The sequence below is a fragment of the Salvelinus alpinus genome, chromosome 23 (assembly GCF_045679555.1).
Source record: "Salvelinus alpinus chromosome 23, SLU_Salpinus.1, whole genome shotgun sequence".
Lineage (NCBI taxonomy): Eukaryota > Metazoa > Chordata > Actinopteri > Salmoniformes > Salmonidae > Salvelinus > Salvelinus alpinus.
Genome location: NC_092108.1, coordinates 9,956,359 through 9,981,779, shown reverse-complemented (window position 1 = coordinate 9,981,779; position 25,421 = coordinate 9,956,359). Strand labels below are relative to the sequence as shown.

Sequence of the window (25,421 nt, the reverse complement as noted above, 5' to 3'; positions counted from 1 at the left end):
TACTCCTAACATGCCGTCTGTAGCTGTATACCATCTAGGGAGAGAGACAAAGCTAGAGACAAAGAGAGCGAAAGTGAACCCTGGTCAAAAGTAGTGCACTATATAGGCAATAGGACGTCCTTTGGTACACTGACACACGAGTAGTATTTACAATCCGGGTTGTTTGTAGCCTAAAGGAGAGGCCTACCGTGTGTAATACCGTGTGTAATACCGTGTGTAATACTTAAGATACTGACCTTCTCATATTAACCACAATCCCTCCCAAACATCTTGTGGCTTGTTTCCTCCATGGATACGTCCCAAACCGCTATTCTCTAGACAGTGCACTACTTGTTAACAGAGCTCTATGGGCCCTGGTCAAGTAAAGGGCATAGGGTGTCATTTGGGATGTAGACCCAGGGAATGTGGTGGTGGGGTAGTGGCTGCTTGGTCATTAACATTCCACTACTGTGACAAGTGGGTACTTAGCTACTAAATGATTGCAGAAGCTTCGGTCAAGAAGCATCAGAGAGAGCAGATGAGATGAGTCGAGTCTGACGCCCTAATATGGTGATCTTCCGACCAAACCTCCCAAAAATTGATTAAAAAAAAATAGATATATTTTTCACCCCCCAAAAGAAAGAGCGAGAGATGGTGACTGATGTGGTCTGGTTGATGACTAGCGCTTGTCAACAAGCACATAGGTCTCACACACACACACACACACACACACACACACACACACACACACACACACACACACACACACACACACACACTTTAAAATGCAGTTTATTCTGTGCTAGTGATGAGCAGATGATACATTCACAACTGCTATTTCCCAACATGTCTCTGTTTACACTCTACGAACACCAACACCACTCTACCAACGCCACTCTACCAACGCCAGCCCCTGATTAGTCCCGCTCTACCAGCCACACTCTACCAATACCAGCCCAGTTCCCTGCTTAGTAGGGATGGGTACTGAAACCCGGTATTAAAACGGGGCCCCGGGGATAAATGATGAAAGAGAGTAGTATCGATAAGCTCTGACGTTATCAGTTCTGCTTTCGGTACTGGAGATAAAGAAAATACATTTCCTATTTATTATTGCTACATAAACGTTATCTTGTACATTTTATCTCACCAACCGTTTCTAATTTGCAGTAAGATGAAGACATTTGTCTCACTATTCCCAATCCAGAAGAGAGATCTCTCTCTGGCGCTAGAGCACCCTGCTCTTAATTAGTGACGACGGCGGAGAGAGCTAAACGTTCAAAAGTGAGGTTACACTTCACCAGAGTCGATGCTGACAATGCGCCGTTGCCACAAGTGCAACAAGACATTTTGCTTGTAAAGGCGGACACACGAGCAATCTGTCCAAAGATCTATGGAAAGTGCATCATGTACAGGCAGAGAAACAGTTTGACAGCCGAGCTCAGAGTTCATCCCTCGTTGTCTGATCTCCATTAGGTATGTACGCTAGCAGTCTAGATCCCACACACGGAGTTAACTAGATTATGAGAACATGGGTTCATGACCCATTAGCCAGCTGACTGTTTAGCTGTGGGTGAGTTCTGAAATTCAAATCATCCCTCCACACCAGGACAGTGTAAAACAGAAGGTCCTCCACACCAGGGCAGTGTAAAACAGAAGGTCCTCCACACCAGGGCAGTGTAAAACAGAAGGTCCTCCACACCAGGGCAGTGTAAAACAGAAGGTCCTCCACACCAGGACAGTGTAAAACAGAAGGTCCTCCACACCAGGGCAGTGTAAAACAGAAGGTCCTCCACACCAGGGCAGTGTAAAACAGAAGGTCCTCCACACCAGGGCAGTGTAAAACAGAAGGTCCTCCACACCAGGGCAGTGTAAAACAGAAGGTCCTCCACACCAGGGCAGTGTAAAACAGAAGGTCCTCCACACCAGGGCAGTGTAAAACAGAAGGTCCTCCACACCAGGGCAGTGTAAAACAGAAGGTCCTCCACACCAGGGCAGTGTAAAACAGAAGGTCCTCCACACCAGGGCAGTGTAAAACAGAAGGTCCTCCACACCAGGGCAGTGTAGAAATTGCGGGCAGTGTACAAATAGTGACAGAGGAGATCTCAGACATTCTGGAAGAGTTTAGAGCAGCGCAGGATTGTAGCTATGACTGTTCATAATATGGATGATGTTGCCATCAAGAGGCTACACATCCTGAAAATAGGATGCTTTGCACACACACTGAATCTGGCAGCGCAGAAAATCTACCAAACGACTTCCATTGATGAATGGGCAGCCTGAATCAGAGCAGTGGTCGTGTGGTTCAAGAGATCCTCGATGTCCAAAACAGTCTGGAAGGAAAAGCAGCAGCTCCTTGGTAAGAAGCCAGTTCAATCTGTTAAAGTATTATTTGGAAATTCCCACATTTAACAATTTAATTCAATATTCAAGTGTGAGGTAATTAAATGTATGCTGTTTGTTGTTGTTTCAGACCTTGCGCAACACTCACTCATCCTTGATGTCAAGACCAGATGGAACTCTATCTAATGATAGAGAGATTCATGGAGCAATATCCAGCGACCCCAAGCAGCAGCCTTGGACCCACGACTGAGAAAAGCAACGACCAAGGACAACCTGGACCGTCTGAAGGACGAGGACTTCCATAAGGCTGAGGAGTATGTCCAGCTCATCAGAATCCTCTCATGTGTCATGTGAATAGAATGCCACCTGTGGACAGATCATATCCACAAACTGGAAGAGCACTTCACTGTGAAGCATGAAAATACAACGTTTGTGGCCACCATCAAAGAGAAGGTGTGGGAGAACCTCTCCGAGCGCTATCAGGATGAGGACATTCAAGCCTTCCTGCATGAGGCCGCAGCAATGGACCCCAGATTTATAGGGAGGCCGGTGAGTTACGCCACCTGGGACAGGCTGAGGAAGGCAACTGTCGAGGCCAATGTGACAGGAGCAACACCAGGGCTGTCAGAGGAGCCGGAGCAGACAGACACAGAGCACCAGCAACAAGAGGAGGAGTCTGAAGGAGAGGAAATGGAGGAGACAGTCCCTCCATTGTACAAAACAAGGAGTGCCTTGGAGGAGCTGTTCTCAGAGGAGGACAGGGAGTTGAGGTTGACGATCCAACAGGACTCCTCGTCCCTCACCCTCAGCGAGCGTGTTGACCTAGAGGTCGAGCTCTACAAAGGCCTGCCTCCCATGCCCATGGCTGAAGATCCTGTGATGTGGTGGTGGGGGAAGAGAGCTACTCTGCCCCTCCTCACAAACATTGAAACAGCTACCTCTGTGCTCAAGCCTCCTCCACCCCTAGTGAGAGGGTATTTGACTGCAGGGAACACAATAAGCCAGGAGAGATCCCAACTTCTGCCAGAGAAGGCAAATATGTTGATCTTTCTCCAGAAGAACTGCTAAGAACTGTTAGTCCTTTTGCAGCCTACCTGCAGGCCCCAACCGTGTTGCTCTATACCACTGTATTTTCTTTTGCAGGAAAATGTCATTCGTTTTACATTTCCATCATCACAACATTAGAGTCTATAATAGTGATTTGTTCAAAACATTGCTGTTTCTTTTGCTTTAAATAATTGTTTATTATTTATTTTACATTTCAGAAAATAAAGCAATGTTATGGTATTGGTAGAGATATATCTGTTCTGTTTTTTCCCATAAAAATAATAAGAATAGCGATAAAGTACCCGGATCGATAAGCAGTATTGGTAAGAGTAGTAATACCATTAAAATCTTAACGATACCCATCCCTACTGCTTGGTCCCTCTACCATCCCTACTGCTTGGTCCCTCTACCATCCCTACTGCTTGGTCCCTCTACCATCCCTACTGCTTGGTCCCTCTACCATCCCTACTGCTTGGTCCCTCTACCATCCCTACTGCTTGGTCCCTCTACCATCCCTACTGCTTGGTCCCTCTACCATCCCTACTGCTTGGTCCCTCTACCATCCCTACTGCTTGGTCCCTCTACCATCCCTACTGCTTGGTCCCTCTACCATCCCTACTGCTTGGTCCCTCTAACATCCCTACTGCTTGGTCCCTCTACCATCCCTACTGCTTGGTCCCTCTACCATCCCTACTGCTTGGTCCCTCTACCATCCCTACTGCTTGGTCCCTCTACCATCCCTACTGCTTGGTCCCTCTACCATCCCTACTGCTTGGTCCCTCTACCATCCCTACTGCTTAGTCCCTCTACCATCCCTACTGCTTAGTCCCTCTACCATCCCTACTGCTTAGTCCCTCTACCATCCCTACTGCTTAGTCCCTCTACCATCCCTACTGCTTAGTCCCTCTACCATCCCTACTGCTTAGTCCCTCTACCATCCCTACTGCTTAGTCCCTCTACCATCCCTACTGCTTAGTCCCTCTACCATCCCTACTGCTTAGTCCCTCTACCATCCCTACTGCTTAGTCCCTCTACCAGCCCTACTGCTTAGTCCCTCTACCAGCCCTACTGCTTAGTCCCTCTACCAGCCCTACTGCTTAGTCTCTCTACCAGCCTCCCTCTACCATCCCTACTGCTTAGTCTCTCTACCAGCCTCCCTCTACCATCCCTACTGCTTAGTCTCTCTACCAGCCTCCCTCTACCATCCCTACTGCTTAGTCTCTCTACCAGCCTCCCTCTACCATCCCTACTGCTTAGTCTCTCTACCAGCCTCCCTCTACCAGCCCTACTGCTTAGTCCCTCTACCAGCCTCACTCTACCAGCTCATGTCCCTGATTAGTCCCTCTACCAGCTCATGTCCCTGATTAGTCCCTCTACCAACCTCACTCTACTAGCCTCACTCTACCAGCCTCACTCTACCAGCCTCACTCTACCAGCCTCACTCTACCAGCCTCACTCTACCTGCCTCACTCTACCTGCCTCACTCTACCTGCCTCACTCTACCAGCTCATGTCCCTGATTAGTCTACCAGCATCACTCTACCAGCTCATGTCCGTGATTAGTCCCTCTACCAGCCTCACTCTACCAATACCAGCCCATGTCCCTGACTGCCTAGTGCCTCTCCCTATGATCCTTTCTCCTCACAGGAACTGACAAAAACAGGCAATACAATACACCAGCCTGACGTCATACAATACGCCAAAATAAATTGGTCAAATTAAGAGAGCGATAGAGAGGGAGGGCAAGTGAGCAAGAGTAGGAGAGAAGAGAGTAGGAGAGAAAGTATGAGAGAGGGAGGGAAAGTGAGAAAGAGTAGGAGAGGAGCGCGAGAGAGAGGAGAGAGAGTAGGAGGGCAAGTGAGCAAGAGTAGGAGAGTAGAGAAAGAGGAGAGCGAGGAGAGAGAGAGAGAGGGGAGAGCGAGCGAGAGGAGAGCGAGCGAGAGGAGAGCGAGCGAGAGGAGAGCGAGCGGAGAGCGAGCGAGCGGAGAGCGAGAGGAGAGCGAGCGAGCGGAGAGCGAGAGGAGAGCGAGCGAGCGGAGAGCGAGCGAGAGGAGAGCGAGCGAGAGAGAGAGGGGAGAGCGAGCGAGAGGAGAGCGAGAGAGCGAGGGGAGAGCGAGCGAGAGGAGAGCGAGCGAGAGGAGGGGAGAGCGAGCGAGAGGAGAGCGAGCGAGAGGAGAGGGGAGAGCGAGCGAGAGGAGAGCGAGAGAGAGAGGGGAGAGCGAGCGAGAGGAGAGCGAGAGAAAGAGGAGAGCGAGCGAGAGGAGAGCGAGAGGAGAGGGGAGAGCGAGCGAGAGGAGAGCGAGAGAGAGAGGGGAGAGCGAGCGAGAGGGGAGAGCGAGCGAGAGGAGAGGGGAGAGCGAGCGAGAGGAGAGGGGAGAGCGAGCGAGAGGAGAGGGGAGAGCGAGCGAGAGGAGAGGGGAGAGCGAGCGAGAGGAGAGGGGAGAGCGAGCGAGAGGAGAGGGGAGAGCGAGCGAGCGAGAGGAGAGCGAGAGAGAGAGGGGAGAGCGAGCGAGAGGAGAGGGGAGAGCGAGCGAGGGGAGAGCGAGCGAGAGGAGAGCAAGAGGGGAGAGCGAGCGAGAGGAGAGCGAGAGGAGAGTGAGCGAGAGGAGAGCGAGCGAGAGGAGAGCGAGCGAGAGGAGAGAGCGGAGAGCGAGCGAGAGGAGAGGGGAGAGCGAGCGAGAGGAGAGCGAGAGAGAGAGGGGAGAGCGAGGGGAGAGCGAGCGAGAGGAGAGCGAGCGAGAGGAGAGCGAGAGCGAGAGCGAGGAGAGCGAGAGCGAGGAGAGCGAGAGAGGATGAAAGTGGGAACAACAGTACATAAGAGGAAATAAAGGGTCTTTAGGGTTGGGTAGGTTACTAAAAATTTATAATCTGTCCTTTTTGGATTAAAGTGTGATGTTTTTTTTTTAAGTAGGCTAATAATAATAATAATAATGATCTTGTGTAATTTCTCTTTCATTTCCTGGTCACCTGTTTGGCAGTTGGTAGTCCGGTCTGAGTCATAGCAACAGGGTTCGTCAGCAACAGGAACTGTAAACAATTTCATTAGCTAGTCTGTTATGCCAGCCTCCAGTAACAGAACAACAACACACAGGTTGACTCCCAAATGTTACCCTATTCCCTATATAGTCCCCTATGGGCCCTGGTCAAACGTAGTTCACTATGTAGGGAATAGGGGGCCATTTGAGACGCAATTGTACTTTGTTGTTTAATATCACCCGGCTTGCGCTGCTGTCTGTAATGACAGGATGTCCAAACGGTCCCAATATGACGAGTATACAGATGATCAACAGGACAGAGACAGGGAGGGAGGGACGGAGAGAGAGAGAGAGAAAGGGAAGGAGAGAGAGAGGGAGACAGAGAGAGAGAGAGAAAGGGAAGGAGAGAGAGAGGGAGACAGAGAGAGAGAGAGAAAGGGAAGGAGAGAGAGAGGGAGACAGAGAGAGAGAGAGAAAGGGAAGGAGAGAGAGAGGGAGACAGAGAGAGCGAGAAAGGGAAGGAGAGAGAGGGAGACAGAGAGAGCGATAGAGGGAAAGATATGGAAAGGAAGGGAGAGAGAGAGAGAGGGACGGAGAGAGAGAACGATGGAGGGAAAGAGATGGAAGGGGGGGGGAGCGAGGGAAAGAGAGAGAGGGAAAGATATGGAAAGGGAGGGAGAGAGACAGAGAGAGAGAGCGATGGAGGGAAAGAGATGGAAAGGGAGGGAGAGAGAGGGAGGGAGCGAGAGAGAGCGATGGAGGGAAAGATATGGAAAGGGAGGGAGAGAGGGAGGGAGCGAGGGAAAGAGAGAGAGGGAAGGAGCGAGGGAAAGAGAGAAAGAGCGATGGAGGGAAAGGGAGGGAGAGAGCGAGAGACAGAGAGCGATGGAGGGAAAGAGATGGAAAGGGGGGGAAAGAGAGATTTTGATTAATTTCCAATTCGTTTATTTAATTTACGAGAATATAGGTCGATATAGGAAGGCTGGGCGGTATACTGTATTTGACTATATACCGGACCGGTTTGGGATTTTAATTTACCTTCTATAACAGTATTTCCATGTTTGGTTTGTTTAATGTGATACTCAACTTCGGCACATGTAATGTCCGTTTTTATAGTTTACTCAGTTTGCTACTTGAGTCATCTTTCTCCCTCTCCTTGTGCTACATACCGCTTCATACACCAAGCCCCATCCCACACCAAGCCCGCCTACTCCCACACCAAGCCCGCCTACTCCCACACCAAGCCCCGCATATTCCCATACCAAGCCCCGCCCCATCCCACACAAAGCCCTGCCCCCATCCCAAACCAAGCCCCGCCCCCATCTCAAACAAAATCAAATATATTTATATAGCTCTTCTTACATCAGCTGATATCTCAAAGTGCTGTACAGAAACCCAGCCTAAAACCCCAAACAGCATGCAATGCAGGTGTAGAAGCACAGTGGCTAGGAAAAACTCCCTAGAAAGGCCAGAACCTAGGAAGAAACCTAGAGAGGAACCAGGCTATGAGGGGTGGCCAGTCCTCTTCCAAGCCCTGCCCCGTCACTCAAGGAGAGAGCAGTTCCTCAACCAAGGAGTCATGAGCACTCTCTTTCTGTTCACACTGCAGTCTGCATGGTCAGATAGATGCAACAAGATGTTGGTGAAAACGATGCTGCTTTCCACAAGCATTCTATAATTAGGGAAAGGGAGATACCTTGTCAGTTGTACAACTGAATGCATTCAACTGAAATGTGTCTTCCAGCATTTAACCCAACCCCCAATTACACGATTAGTTTATGTATCTCACGGTCTGTAAACTACTATCAGCTAGTTTTCATTTTCTTAGCAAGCTGTGGCTAAAATAAATCATGTTAGACACTAATGCTAATCGCTAGATAGCTGGCTAAATTTAGCTAGCTTACAAAATGTACTAAGAGTCAGAGCAAAAGCAGCTAACAGACTGGTACCAGCGCTGGTGTAGGCCGAGATTTTATTTATTTCACCTTTTTTTAAAGCCTGTTTGTGCAACGGGATCTTCTAAATCGGAGAGGAATAGGCGAAGCATGAATACGTTAGCTAGCTACATGAGGTAAGAACACATGTAATGTAATATCTAATTAGGGTCCCATGGAAACACTGACCAACACTTTGGTTCCTACCCTATCAATAATTCCTCCCTGGTTTATTAATTTGTTGTCATGTCAAACAACAACGCATTCAAGGTGCTGCCCACTATATTCCAAATATATAAATTGGAAAACAATATATAATTTCCATGATTCTAACAGTTTACCAATTAACTAGGCTTTGTTTTTTGGTCCATATATTGCAGCCCTGCGTGATACAGTGTGGAAATTACAACAACAGTGCAGGAAATGCAGAAATTTATGAAAATTAAAATAATTTGTTTTAAGTTTGGTTGAACAGTATAAAACAAATCAGAATGAAGAAAAGCCCCAATGAAATCACTTATAGTTTGTGTTGCAGTCATCTTTCCCTCAATCCTGACTAGTCTCCCAGTCCCTTAAGCTGAAGAACATCCCCACAACAGGATGCTAACACCACCATGCTTCACCGTAGGGATGGTGCCAGGTTTCCTCCAGACGTGACACTTGGCATTCAGGCCAAAGAGTTCAATCTTGGTTTCATCAGACCAGAAAATCTTGTTTCTCATGGTCTGAGAGTCTTTAGGTGCTTTTTTGGCAAACTCCAAGAGGGCTGCCAGGTGCATTTTACTGAGGAGTGGCTTCTGCCTGACCACTCTACCATAAAGGCCTGATTGGTGGAGTGCTGCAGCAATGGCTGCTCTTCTGGAAGGTTCTCCCATCTCCACAGACGAACTCTAGAGCTCTGTCACAGTGACCATCGGGTTCTTGGTCACCTCCCTGACTGCCCTTCCTGACCAAGACCCTTCTACCCTGATTGCTGATTGCTGTCAGACAACCAGCTCTAAGAAGAGTCTTGGTGGTTCCAAACTTCTTCCATTTAAGAATGATGGAGGCCACTGTGTTTTTGGAGACCTTCAATGCTGCAGACATTTGTTGGTACCCTTCCCCAGATCTGTACCTCGACACAATCCTGTCTCTGAGCTCTGTGGACAATATCTTCGACCTCATGGCTTGGTTTTGTGCCTTTCCAAATCATGTCCAATCAATTGAATTGACCACAGGTGGACTACAATCAAGTTGTAGAAACATCTCAAGGAGGATCAATGGAAACAGGATGCATCTGAGCACAATTTGCGAGTCTCATAAGAAAGTACGTAAATAAGGTATGTTATTTTATTTTTAATACATTTGCTAAAATTTCTAAAAACCCATTTTCGCTTAGTCATTATGGGGTATTGTGTGTAGATTGATGAGGAATTTATTTGATTTAATCAATTTCAGAATAAGGCTGTAACGTTTAAAAATGTGGAAAAAGTCAAGGGGTCTGAAAACTTTCTGAATGCACTGTACATCTCCATATTGTGTGGTTAAGGTCATTTCTGTTAATGCCTTCGATATGTTATTCCAGTCTTACCTTTCTAATTGTCGGAGTGGACACATGGTTGCGCGCTCTGCAATACTTGTGAGATTCAGGTTTTGGTTTATTTCATTCTGAGTTTTGTCAATTTAGTCATTGTCTTTTGTTTGGAGCGCTCCCGTCAATGTTGACGCGCACCTGACTACACATAGAAGTAAGCCTATAGGCTACCTGGCCTGCGCACAAAAAAATGTGCCCATTTGGGGATCTGATAGTATTTGTGATTGGCTTAACCACCACTAATGACCTGTGGCGCTTCTCAAAGTAATGTTTTCACCACCTCAAACAGCAAGCAAAGCAAAGTCTGTTTTTACATCCATTGAAAATGTCAAAAAGTTCCTCAAAGTATTTGAAAAATAACCACTCCGCGTGAAAGGGAAACATTTCATACTCTGATCCAGTGGAAAAAGTCATAAATTAGGGCTACCCGGTTACTTCTTATCCCTTGCGCAATAGCCTACAGCTGTGTCTGTCCCTTGCGGGAAACTGAGGGCCCAGAATATTTTACATAATGTTGCAAGTTCACTAGTGTTTCAGGCAGTCCAAGTTAATAGTTGATACAATGTTTCAAGTTTGTTGCAGACAGTTCCCGAGTGCAGCTGCAGCTGTCTAAGGCGTTGCATCTCAGTGCTAGAGGCGTCACAACAGACACCCTGGTTAGAATCCAGGCTGTATCACAACCGGCCATGATTGGGAGTCCCATAGGGCGGCGCACAATTGGCCCAGCGTCGTTTGGCTGGTGTAGGCCGTCATTGTAAATAAGAATTTGTTCTTAACTGACTTGCCTAGTTAAATAAAAAGGTTACATGTTATTTATAGGATATATATATATATATATTCTTTTTTAAATCAGGATATTTTCTACCTGCAGGCTGCAATGTTTTTGGTTGTTTGCTTTATGTAGGCTATTTTTACATACCTGGCAATAGAAGTTACTTTTTAGATTTGATTTGATTTAGATATAGATAGAATTTTAATTAACCACAGGACAATGATTTTGAGATACGAAGACATTATTATAAATGAAATGAAACTGTTCCACCAAAATGTGCGTAGGAAAACCATAACTGGCACGCAGAATCGGTAAAAATTGTAAGATAAATAGGCATTCCACATGAGAAAGGTCGCCGACTCCACGTGTAAGCCTATTCCCGGCAACTTCAGGAGAGTAACGGCAGAATCTGCGAAAGCCAGCAGGAGAGGGAGGAGTATTGATCTCTGGCTCGCTCAAGTCATTTGTGTTTTATTTCAGCCAAAACAAGCTAAATAACTCAGTGCATACACACACTCCTATTGAATGTACGTTAGCCTGTATTGTGAATAGGTCTAGGCTACATCTTGGTTTACTCAGTTTATCAATAGATGAGATTTACCATTCAAATAAACTATTACCATTATGTTATGTAGTTAGATGGGTAAAAAAACAAACAAAGCCTAATTGATTGCATGATTGTTTAATTGATTCATTAATGTATACCTAAAAAAATAAAATATATATTCTATTCAAATGTAATGATATTGAACTCAAAAGATGTGTCTGGATCAAACGGTTAATACTCCTCGTTTTTTTGCCGTTGTATCGTTTCGGTATCGAGTATCGTGATGGTATCGAGTATCGTGATGGTATCGAGTATCGTTTCGGTATTGAGTATCGTTTCGGTATCGAGTATCGTGATGGTATCGAGTATCGTTTCGGTATCGAGTATCGTGATGGTATCGAGTATTGTGATGGTATCGAGTATCGTGATGGTATCGAGTATCGTTTCGGTATCGAGTATCGTGATGGTATCGAGTATCGTTTCGGTATCGAGTATCGTGATGGTATCGAGTATCGTGATGGTATCGAGTATCGTGATGGTATCGAGTATCGTTTTGGTATGGAGTATCATGATACTAAACCTGGTATTGGTATCAAAAGACAAGTTTCTGGTTTCGTGACGAGACTAAAGGGAAGTGAACCGAGAAATGAACTGCGAGGACTTAGAGTATAGCAACGCAGCACCAGACTGAGGTGTATCTAATGCTGCAGCCAATCAGCTTCTTCTCTGTTCCTCGTGGTGTATCTAATGCTGCAGCCAATCAGCTTCTTCTCTGTTCCTCGTGGTGTATCTAATGCTGCAGCCAATCAGCTTCTTCTCTGTTCCTCGTGGTGTATCTAATGCAGCAGCCAATCAGCTTCTTCTCTGTTCCTCGTGGTGTATCTAATGCTGCAGCCAATCAGCTTCTTCTCTGTTCCTCGTGGTGTATCTAATGCAGCAGCCAATCAGCTTCTTCTCTGTTCCTCGTGGTGTATCTAATGCAGCAGCCAATCAGCTTCTTCTCTGTTCCTCGTGGTGTATCTAATGCTGCAGCCAATCAGCTTCTTCTCTGTTCCTCGTGGTGTATCTAATGCAGCAGCCAATCAGCTTCTTCTCTGTTCCTCGTGGTGTATCTAATGCTGCAGCCAATCAGCTTCTTCTCTGTTCCTCGTGGTGTATCTAATGCAGGAGCCAATCAGCTTCTTCTCTGTTCCTCGTGGTGTATCTAATGCTGCAGCCAATCAGCTTCTTCTCTGTTCCTCATGGTGTATCTAATGCTGCAGCCAGTCAGCTTGTTATTATAGAGCGAGATAAAGAGATCGAGACAGAAATAGAAGTAGCGAGAGTGATTCATATCGTGGCATGGGGACAGGGCTGGCTTGGCTTTCAAAACACGTGTCATGTTTTGGGAGGACGAGTCGAGAGCTCTACAGCAGGCAGGGCAATGAACACACGTACGTGCGCCTGGCAGGGCTGTTGAAATTGGCTCACCTCTCACCAGAGCTCCACATGTCAGAAACACATCAAAGAGACAAGGCCTTTCTTAGCCCAGGGGGGCTTCCAGAGGTAAAAACCCAATAACTAGGGTAACATTCCTTTGATTCCCACTAAATCTGTTTTTCCAAAAGAACGACACATTGCTTTTCAACAACTAAGTCAGTCAGCAGAATGCAATGTGATTTAAACATTCCTGGAATTAGCATTGGGATTAACAACTCATGATAAATGCACTTCGGATTAGTGTTGTTGACGACTGAAAACTCAGTAGCATACTTTTTTCTGCAATATACTTTTCCCCTCTGAATAAAATACATTGTTTTGAATTGCTCTGGATAACAGCAGTTAAACTAATTAGCTGGTTAGTTCTCTATCTATATGCGTGTTTAACTGGCTGGTAAATTAGTTGGCTGGTAAATTAATTCCCTGCTCAGCCGGTCTTGTAATTTGTCTCCGTCTGCCTTTAACATGTTAACTAGCTGGTTAGATACAGTTTGCTTTTCCTCAAAGGAAACGTAGTCCTCTCTGCCTGGTTAGTTCCAGTAGTCTGTCCTCTCACTGACCTCTGCCTGGTTAGTTCCAGTAGTCTGTCCTCTCACTGACCTCTGCCTGGTTAGTTCCAGTAGTCTGTCCTCTCACTGACCTCTGCCTGGTTAGTTCCAGTAGTCTGTCCTCTCACTGACCTCTGCCTGGTTAGTTCCAGTAGTCTGTCCTCTCACTGACCTCTGCCTGGTTAGTTCCAGTAGTCTGTCCTCTCACTGACCTCTGCCTGGTTAGTTCCAGTAGTCTGTCCTCTCACTGACCTCTGCCTGGTTAGTTCCAGTAGTCTGTCCTCTCACTGACCTCTGCCTGGTTAGTTCCAGTAGTCTGTCCTCTCACTGACCTCTGCCTGGTTAGTTCCAGTAGTCTGTCCTCTCACTGACCTCTGCCTGGTTAGTTCCAGTAATCTGTCCTCTCACTGACCTCTGCCTGGTTAGTTCCAGTAGTCTGTCCTCTCACTGACCTCTGCCTGGTTAGTTCCAGTAGTCTGTCCTCTCACTGACCTCTGAGGGGTCACATGGCAGCAGTGTTTTGATTGTAAAAGAGTTAGTCGGTATGGCAGCAGTGCTGTGGCGAGAGAGACGGACCTCGCTCGGCTCCGTGGGTCCATTCATAACCTTGGACAGGAAGTGGCCTCACAGAGACAGGAAACGATCATACGAAACGCTGTGTGAACCTATTGTTCACACAGCTATTGTTCCAGGAGGGAAAACTTGGCGCCAGACTAACTTGACTGGGATGTGTGGAGGCCGCCGGCGACCACAGGGGAGAAAGAGGTGTCTCCCACAGACACTTCTCGCTCTCACATACACAGAGTGACCTAACCTTCCACAGTTGTGTACACATCCACCCTTCCCACACCATGTAACTCCACTGTTACCTAGCAGCTAGCCAAAACAATAGACATCCCCCACACACACACAGAGGCTAGGTGGTTTATGCTAGATGTTCTTACAGTACAGCGGTCTCTGACCGTCCCTGACCAGCCTATAGTCCACTGATTGGTGGGGGCAGGTGTGTGTCTGTGTGTGACGTCCATGAGGGTAAATTTGGACACTCCATTAAAGGTCTCTCACCATTGACCTCACTTGATCCGACTATCTCTGTACTCACCCCAACACATCAAGATTGTAACACCCATCCAACATTGTAATTCACTGTGTACTGGTGAGAGAGAGGGAAAGAGAGACGGAGAGCGACAAAGTGAGAGTGAGAAAGAAAGAGAGAAAGAGAGAGTGGGAAAGAAGAGAAGGGGAGAGTAGTCCCCATGTCCAGAGTGGAGAGCGCTTAGCCTACCAGGGGAGAGAGACGGTGGCCAAACACATTCTGTAAAGCACCCCTGCTGTTTAAGTTAATTAAATATGGACCACAGTCATAACACTGGCTCACCATAACACTGGCTCACCATAACACTGGATCACTGGCTCACCGGAACACTGGCTCACCATAACACTGGATCACCATAACACTGGAACACCATAACACTGGAACACTGGCTCACCATAACACTGGATCACTGGCTCACCGGAACACTGGCTCACCATAACACTGGAACACTGGCTCACCATAACACTGGAACACTGGCTCACCGGAACACTGGCTCACCATAACACTGGCTCACCATAACACTGGAACACTGGCTCACCATAACACTGGATCACCAGAACACTGAAACACTGGATCACCAGAACACTGAAACACTGGATCACCAGAACACTGAAACACTGGATCACCAGAACACTGAAACACTGGATCACCAGAACACTGAAACACTAGCTCACTATTACACTGGATCACTATTACACTGGATCACCATAACACTGAAACACTAGCTCACTATTACACTGGATCACTATTACACTGGATCACCATAACACTGAAACACTAGCTCACTATTACACTGGATCACTATTACACTAGATCACCACAACACTGGAACACTAGCTCACTATTACACTAGATCACCACAACACTGGAACACTAGCTCACTATTACACTGGATCACCACAACACTGGAACACTAGCTCACTATTACTCTGAATCACCACAACACTGGAACACTAGCTCACTATTACACTGGATCACCACAACACTGGAACACTAGCTCACTATTACACTGGATCACCAGAACACTGAAACACTAGCTCACTATTACACTGGATCACCACACCACTGGAACACTAGCTCACTATTACACTGGATCCACCACAACACTGGAACACTAGCTCACTATTACACTGGAGCACCATAACACTGGACTAGCTCACTATTACACTGGAACACTAGCTCACTATTACACTGGATCACTGGAACACTGGCTCACCATAACACTGGATCACCAGAACACTGAAACACTGGATCCCCAGAACACTGAAACACTAGCTCACTATTACACTGGATCACTATTACACTGGATCACCACACCACACCACTGAAACACTAGCTCACTATTACACTGGATCACCATAACACTAGCTCACTATTACACTGGATCACTATTACACTGGATCACCATAACACTGAAACACTGGATCACCACAACACTGGAACACTAGCTCACTATTACACTGGATCACTATTACACTAGATCACCACAACACTGGAACACTAGCTCACTATTACACTAGATCACCACAACACTGGAACACTAGCTCACTATTACACTAGATCACCACAACACTGGAACACTAGCTTACTATTACACTGGCTCACCACAACACTGAAACACTAGCTCACTATTACACTGGATCACCACAACACTGGATCACTAGCTCACTATTACACTGGATCACCACAACACTGGAACACTAGCTCACTATTACACTGGATCACCACAACACTGGAATACTAGCTCACTATTACACTGGATCACCACAACACTGGAACACTAGCTCACTATTACACTGGATCACCATAACACTGGATCACCAGAACACTGAAACACTAGCTCACTATTACACTGGATCACCACAACACTGGAACACTAGCTCACTATTACACTGGATCCACCACAACACTGGAACACTAGCTCACTATTACACTGGAGCACCATAACACTGGACTAGCTCACTATTACACTGGATCACTATTACACTGGAACACTAGCTCACTATTACACTGGATCACCATAACACTGGAACACTAGTGTTATGGTATGGTTATAGCAATGATGGCGCCGGAGGGGATGGCTGCCGTCTTTTCGGCTCTTAACGAAACAATGATATTTTGTTTGTTTTTTCACGTTGTGTGTAACTTGTTTTGTACATAATGTTGCTGCTACCGTCTCTTATGACCAAAAAGAGCTTCTGGACATCAGAACTGCGATTACTCACCTCAGATTAGACAAAGCGATTTTGAGTCGGCCAGGAGGGATATAAACTCGGCAAAAAAATAAACGTCCTCTCACTGTCAACTGCGTTTATTTTCAGCAAACTTAACATGTGTAAATATTTGTATGAACATAACAAGATTCAACAACAGACATAAACTGAAAGTTTCACAGACATGTGACTTACAGAAATTGAATAATGTGTCCCTGAACAAAGGGGGGGTCAAAATCAAAAGTAACAGTCAGTATCTGGTGTGGCCACCAGCTGCATTAAGTACTGCAGTGCATCTCCTCCTCATGGACTGCACCAGATTTGCCAGTTCTTGCTGTGAGATGTTACCCCATTCTTCCACCAAGGCACCTGCAAGTTCCCAGACATTTCTAGGGGGAATGGCCAAGCCCAAGCCCTCCGATCCGACAGGTCCCAGACGTGCTCAATGGGATTGAGATCCGGGCTCTTCGCTGGCCATGGCAGAACACTGACATTCCTGTCTTGCAGGAAATCAAGCACAGAACGAGCAGTATGGCTAGTGGCATTGTCATGCTGGAGGGTCATGTCAGGATAAGCCTGCATGAAGGGTACCACATGAGGGAGGAGGATGTCCTCCCTGTAACGCACAGCGTTGATTGCCTGCAATGACAACAAGCTCAGTCCGATGATGCTGTGACACACCGCCCCAGACCATGACGGACCCTCCACCTCCAAATCGATCCAGAGTACAGTCCTTGGTGTAACACTCATTCATTCGACGATAAACGCGAATCCGACCATCACCCCTGGTGAGACAAAACCACGACTCGTCAGTGAAGAGCACTTTTTGCCAGTCCTGTCTGGTCCAGCGACGGTGGGTTTGTGCCCATAGGCGACGTTGTTGCCAGGTAGGTTTGGTAAGGACCTGCCAGCCTCTCTCAGCCTATTGCGGACAGTCTAAGCACTGATGGAGGGATTGTGCGTTCCTGGTGTAACTCGGGCAGTTGTTGCCATCCTGTACCTGTGCCGCAGGTGTGATGTTCAGATGTATCGATCCTGTGCAGGTGTTGTTACACGTGGTCTGCCACTGCGAGGACGATCAGCTATTGCCTACCGTCTGTAAGCTGTTAGTGTCTTAACGACCGTTCCACAGGTGCATGTTCATCAATTGTTTATGGTTCATTGAACAAGCATGGGAAACAGTGTTTAAACCCTTCACAATGAAGATCTATGAAGTTATTTGGATTTGTACGAATTATCTTTGAAAGACAGGGTCCTGAAAAAGGGACGTTTCTTTTTTTGCTGCGTTTACTACAGACACCAGACCAGGCCCAGATCGCCGTCATTCGCTGGAGAAGGAAACGGAGACTTTGCGGAAAAAGATCAGGGTGCCTTTTGAGGATCAGGCGACAAGTGGCTAATCTGCCTTTGCCTTCCGTCCTGCTAGCGAACGTTCAATCGCTGGAAAATAAATGGGACGAACTGAAGAGCACGTATATCCTAAAAACTTTAATATCTTATGTCTCACAGAGTTGTGGCTGAACGACGACGTAAAGAACATACAGCTGGCTGGTTATACGATGTACCGGCAGGATAGAACATCAGCCTCTGGTAAGACACAGGGCCGGGGCCTATGCATATATGTAAACAACAACTGGTGCACAATATCTATGGAAGTCTCGAGGTTTTGCTCGCCTGAGGTAGAGTATCCCATGATAAGCTGTAGACCACACTATCTACCTAGAGAGTTTCATCTGTATTTTTTGTAGCTGTCTACGTACCACCACAGACTGATGCTGGCACTAAAACTGCACTCAATGAGCTGTATACCGCCATAAGCAAACAAGAAAACGTTAATCCAGGAGGTGGCCCTCCTAGTGGCCGGGGACCTTAATGCAGGGAAACTTAAATCGGTTTGACCTAATTTCTATCAGCATGTTAAATGTGCAACCAGAGGGGGGAAAAAAATTCTAGACCACCTTTACTCCACACACAGAGACGCGTGCAAAGCTCTCCCTCGCCCTCTATTTGGCAAATCTGACCACAATTCTATCCTCCTGATTCCTGCATAGAAGCAAAAATTATAGCAGGAAGCATCAGTGACTCGGTCTATAAAAAAGTGGTCAGATGAAGCAGATGCTAAACTACAGGACTGTTTTGATAGCACAGACTGGAATATGTTCCGGGATTCTTCTGATGGCAGAGGAGTACACCACATCAGTAACTGGCTTCGTCAATAAGTGCATCGAGGACATCGTCCCCACAGTGACCATACGTACATACTCCAACCAGAAGCCATGTATTACAGGCAACATTCGCACTGAGCTAAAGGGTAGAGCTGCCGCTTACAAGGAGTGCGACTCTAACCCGGAAGCTTAAGAAATCCCGCTATGCCCTCCGACGAACCATCAAACAAACTAAGCGTCAATACAGGATTAAGATTGAATCGTCTTTCATCGGCTCCGACGCTCGTCGGATGTGGAAGGGCTTGCAAACTATTACAGACTACAAAGGGAAGCACAACCGAGAGCTTCCCAGTGACACGAGCCTACCAGACGAGCTATATAACTTATATGCTCGCTTCGAGGCAAATAACACTGAAACATGCATGAGAGCATCAGCTGTTCCAGACGACTGTGTGATTACACTCTCCGCAGCCAAAGTGAATAAGATCTTTAAACATGTCAACATTCACAAGGCCGCAGGGCCAGACGGATAACCAGGATGTGTACTCCTAGCATGCGCTGACCAACTGGCAAGTGTCTTCTCTGACAATTTCAACATCTCCCTGTCTGAGTCTGTAATACCAACATGTTTTAAGCAGACCACCATAGTCCCTGTGCCCAAGAACACTAAGGTAACCTGCCTAAATGACTACCAACCCGTAACACTCACGTCTGTAGTCATGAAGTGCTTTGAAAGGCTGGTCAAGGCTCACATCAACACCATTATCCCAGAAACCCTAGACCCACTCCAATTTGCATACCGCACCAACAAATCCACAGATGATGCAATCTCTATTGCACTCCACACTGCTCTTTCACACCTGGACAAAAGGAACACCTATGTGAGAATGCTATTCATTGACTACAGGCCGTCATTGAAAATAAGAATTTGTTCTTAACTGACTTGCCTAGTTAAATAATGGTCAAATTCAATATTCCCTTTCTTTTGTTGTTCAGTGAAGTCATCTCATGTGAAGAGTCAACTCATTTAATTAAAGTTCAATTCGTAACTAAATTGTTTATTAAAATGTATTTTGTAAGGATTTAATCATTTGCAATTATGTCTACTTATGATAAGGTAAAAGGTTTATGTTTCTGTCTCCATATGATATGGTAAATATATCCAATGCAAAAAACATCTACATTTAAATGGTATTTAAATGGTATTAATATTAATTTGCATATATTTCCGTTAATTCCCATAAATTCCTGTGGAAAGTTTCAATCTCTGAATATTCCCCAAAATGTACAACCCTAATAGCACCCTATTCCCTATTTAGTGCACTACTGTAGCACCCTATTCCCTATTTAGTGCACTACTTTTGATTAGGGCTCATAGGCTAGTGTTATGATGAGCTAGCCAATGGATGTCTGAATGAGCTCAATATCTGAGCAGGACACAAGGGCATGCCTCTCTCTCTCCTGTCTCGCTCCCCTCCCTCCATGTTGTGTGGTTAGACCTGGGGCTTAACATATCTTTTCATGCTTTAGTGAAAGCAGGCCTGAAACCACAGGGTCGACACCACAAGATTACAGAGTCTGACTCACTACTGAGGCAGTTCGCTACTATTTATTCAAACAGCTGAAAACCAAACATAGGTCAAGTCAAGGTTAATAAGGAACCACAGACTCTAGATCGAGTACAGACTGGGGTTGGGTACGTTCATTTAAAATAAATTATACCAAGATACTGGTCATCACAACAACAGGCGTTAAAACACAACTCAATCTCGAGACGTAGTTCATTCATATTTACAGTAGAAGTACATGTCATGGCTGAAAGGACACAGAGAGACAGAGAGAAGAAACGTGTTCCAAGGAGCACAGTTCCCGACCATCAGTCTGCATGGTCAATTCAGCAGATGCAACGAGATGTTGATGACAACAATGCTGCTTTCCACTTTGCTTCTTTATATAAATCCACAAGCGTTCTATAATTACACTATTAGCTTATATATCTTACTGTCTGCAAACAGCTAGTTTGTCTTTTCTTAGCAAGTTGTGGCTAAAATAAAGTGTATTAGCCGCTAATGCTAATCTCTAGTCAGCTGGCTAGCTAGCTAATAAATGTACTTATTCAGAGCATATGTAGCTAGCTAGCTAATACAGCCTGATACCAGCTCTGGTGTAGGCCTAAATCAGCATGTTGTTTGTGCAATAGTATCGTCTAAACCAACGAGGATTAGGCGAAGCATGAATATATTAGCTACATGAAGTAAGAGAAAACATTTACCATAGCCCAAGATTATAGGATTGGCCTAGGAAACACTGACCAACACTTTGGTTCCTATCCCGTCACAATAACTCCTCTCTGGCATTTTCATCCATTGTCATGTCAAACCCTTGATTCAAAGTAACCACTATTAAATGCTAACTATAGAATTAGAAAAATCATTATATTTCCATGACAACAGCAGTTAACCCAAGTGTTTTGGTCTAACCCACAAGTCAAAACGCAATTGCAATATTTGGTTAACAAAATAAGGCCTAGATAATTTGCCCATAGCTTGCTGCTCTATGTGGTGATCTCAAATGAGTGCAGGAAATACAGAAATGAATGAAAACGTTGAAAATTATCTTTGGTGAAGTTTGATTAAACAGTATAATACATCAGAATGGACAAAGCCCCCATTGAAATCACTTATAATGTATGTGTTGCCACCCTAGGGTCATGAGCTACTCAAAGCATATTTAGAACTTTTATTATTCAAAAACATTTTAAAAAACGTAAAAAATATTGTGATATGATATTTTGTCCATATCGCCCAGCCCTAGTTAGACCTTTACGTTACATTATCCACTTTCAGTTCAGGCTGAGAGCGGATTTGGCTGACAGGCCGACAGCGTTAATCCTGGTTTTACAGCAAACCCACTTCAGAAGGAGAAACAGCCTCAGCAGCAGACAGGAGTACATGTCCCAAATGGAACCCTATGGGCCGTGGTCAAAAGTAGTGCACTATGTATAGAGGCAATAGGGTGCAATTTGGGAGGCAATGAAGGTTTCTCAGGTTTAGTAGCTACTAGTCTGTCGGCCTGTCTACACTCAGGAAATGACATCAACACGTGTGCGTAAGCGTGTGTTTGTGCATCTCTAGACTCCACTACAGAGTCTCTCTACAGGTCATGTCTGACTAGACTCCACTACAGAGTCTCTCTACAGGTCATGTCTGACTAGACTCCATTACAGAGTCTCTCTACAGGTCATGTCTGACTAGACTCCACTACAGAGTCTCTCTACAGGTCATGTCTGACTAGACTCCACTACAGAGTCTCTCTACAGGTCATGTCTGACTAGACTCCACTACAGAGTCTCTCTACAGGTCATGTCTGACTAGACTCCACTACAGAGTCTCTCTACAGGTCATGTCTGACTAGACTCCACTACAGAGTCTCTCTACAGGTCATGTCTGACTAGACTGAGACAACAACACTCAGGTCTAGTAGAGCACACAGACCGAGAGAGACAGAGAGAGACAGAGAGTGTGTGTTCCTTGGCAAGACCACAGCAGCATTGCCTGTCTGTCTGACGCACACACACACCTCACTTTCCAACAACTCTTCACCGTAATCTGACTTCCCTGGAGACTGGGTCTCTGATTATTAAGTGACATCACTGTAAACCCGAGTAGTTCGTGTTCGCTCCCCCCCCCTCCCTCTCTCTCCCTCCCTCTCTCCCTCTCTCTCTCTCCCCCTCCCTCCCCCTCCCTCCCGCTCCCTCCCTCCCGCTCCCTCCCTCCCTCCCGCTCCCTCCCTCAATCAGATACATTCACTGATATACTTTCACTTATAAATAGCACAACACTGAAGGAGAAGCAAAATCAACATGGTGCCAGACTACTACACAAACATAAACAACCCGACACATTAAAACCAGCGCTGTGCACAGCAAGTTATGGCAGGGACAACAGAGCATGGAAAACATGGAAATAACTGCAGAAAAGGAAGACAACAACCACAAGGTCATTCATCATCTTTCCTAGTGTGCCATTTTTACATGCATTTAAAAACACTCCCACCATCATCTCCCTCGTAAAAAAGGCCTTCTGACCTCAATGGAACTTCCAGGATAAATAACATTTTTATTTTATTTTTTAAATAAAAGAACCCAGTGACTTACTTCTCTGGCAGTGCTTGTGCGTCCAGCAACGTTCGTTGAAGTTCCCATTGATGGTGGTCTGTTGACAGGTAGCCTTCCCCTTGGCCAACGCCCCGGGACACACGTCCCCGCACTCCCTGTCGTTCTTATTTGACACAATGTAGTTGTCCTCCACCGTGTCCAGGATCTTGGACCAGTCCAGGGTGGAGAGGTAGCAGAGGTCCGGGTTCTTCTCGATCCTCACCGCTCCTCGGGTGATGTTCATCAGGCTATGGAGACCGATATCCCTGAGCTGCAGCATTTCAAAGAAGACCAGAGCGTAGTTGAAGAACAGGTTGTTACCTCGGATCACAGTGAGGTTGGGGAAGAGGTCTTTGAGACTCTCCATACCGTAGACCCTGAACAGGAGCAGGAAGTCTGTGACCACTGTCAGTTTTGGGTAACTGAGACCCCTGAAGTCCTCAGGCTTGGTCTTGAACATGAGGATGATTTTCAGGTGGCCCTCGATGACCGTGCAGTTCTCCAGGGAGCGCAGGTTGGTCACGTTGTTCCGGATGTCCTTACTGGAGCAGATTCCAGTGGAGACTTCAGGGGAAGAGGAGAAGAGACAAACAAACTGATTAGAGATGGAACTAAGTTAAGGATAGCATACCAAACATAAATCGTCTAACTCAAGACATTGTTTTGGTGTGCTGTCCATCTAATTTCTATGGACTTCTTTAACCAATATTCAACAACCAACCACTTTAGAGGAATAACCAGAATGAGCACATTATCTATTATCCTATTCATGTAAAGTTATTATTTTTGGGGTCACATTAATGATCAGTTAGGCTCCGCAACTAATATACGTCTCAGAGTTCAGCTTTTTACAAATGACATTCAACCTACACTGAGTATAACAAACATTAGGAACACCTTCCTAATAATGAGTTGCACCCCCTTCGGCCAGTCAATTCGTTGGGGGCGTGGAATCTACAAGGTGTCGAAACGCGTTCCACAGGGACGCTGGCACATATCGATTCCAAAGCTTCCCACAGTTGTGTTAAATTTGCTAGATGTCTTTTGGGTGGTGGACCATTCTTGATACACAGGAAACGGTTTCTTCGTGGAAAAACCCAGCAGCGTTGCAGTTCTTGACACAAACTGGTGCACCTGGCACCTACTACCATACCCCCCGTTCAAAGGCACTTCAACTTTTTGTCTTGTCCATTCACCCTCTGTATGACACACATACTGTACATAATCCATGTTTCAATTGTCTCGAGGCTTAAAAATTCCTTCTTAAAAACTGTCTCCTCCCCTTCATCTACACTGATTGAAGTGGATTTAACAAGTGAGATCAATAAGGGATCATATCTTTCACCTGGTCAGTCCGTCATGGAAAGAGCAGGTATGTATATATAGAGAAATAGCCTACCGTAGTTTATCGTTTATTTTTCTTACTACATCTTTATAGGACCTACTTTAAAATACATTCAACCTCAGTCATTAACACACTTGACTTATCTTTATTTCAATACCACTTTATTTATCCCCTCAGGGGAAATAATTGTGTTGTTGTGAATGGTGAATGAATTAACATGATTAACACGATTAACATAATTAAGAACCCCATAAACCTGATTAAGAAGCTGTCAGTAACTTAAGCAGATTACCGAGAAAATATTTATGATATCTTGGCGAGTTGGCGATCATTTCTACAAATGGGAAACGATTCTCAACTGACTAACATTGATAAATGGTTAAATACAATAGACAGTGGCATGTATTCATGGATACCAAGGGAAGCCAGGCTTCCCAAAATAATTGACCAATAAAAATGATGAAATAATTTCTCATTCGTCTCTCTGCGTTGTCATGACGGAAGCGGCTGAACCTCACTCGAGAAACCATCACTAGCAAGGGAAACAGCGCCCCCTCTGTCTCAGTATGTGTAGCCCATGTATCTGATGCTGTCTGGACAAAAAGAGTATAACATGTTGCCGCCGTAGCATTTGATTGATTGATTGATTGATGCCAGCAAGAATTCGGCCTCCCTTGATATTTTTTTTTTATATATATTAAAGAATTAGCCAACTGTGGGTTGTCCTGGTGCAGCAAAACACCACCCAAGGGAGGCCAGTTTGGATTTGGCTTCAGATCAATCCAATAACTTCCTAAGCAAAACTTTTTCAGAAAAAAGTTTCTGGTCTGCTTGTGTTGATGTCCTGCAGTAGCTAGCTTGCTAAATATACCCTTTTCTAAGCCATGGATGGAGATCGGGATTTGGATTTATGGTTTTGACTTAATTCTCTGTTAGGCCAATGATTATGACGGCAATTCTGATCTAACCATGAATGAATACGTTGTGCCACTGGCCTGACATGATTGAAGTTCGATACAGCAAAGATAACTGAACTAAATGACTACCGCCCCGTAGCACTCACTTCTGTCATCATGAAGTGCTGTGAGAGACTAGTCAAGGATCATATCACCGGCCACCCTAGACCCACTTCAGTTTGCATACTGCCCCAACAGGTCCACAGACGACGCAATCGCCATCACACTGCCCTATCTCATCTGGACAAGAGGAATAACTATGTAAGAATGCTGTTCATTGACTATAACTCAGCATTC

At 45.8% G+C, this 25,421-nt stretch overlaps 1 protein-coding gene across 1 annotated transcript in view; it reads right to left on the bottom strand.

The window, feature by feature from the left end:
• The window catches only part of LOC139550178 (insulin receptor-like), a 123,508-nt gene that overhangs the window by 58,246 nt on the left and 39,841 nt on the right, over positions 1-25,421 (bottom strand). The window contains exon 2 of the mRNA XM_071360875.1: positions 22,824-23,387. Coding sequence (XP_071216976.1) covers positions 22,824-23,387 — 564 coding nt within the window. The remainder of the gene's footprint in view (positions 1-22,823; positions 23,388-25,421) is intronic.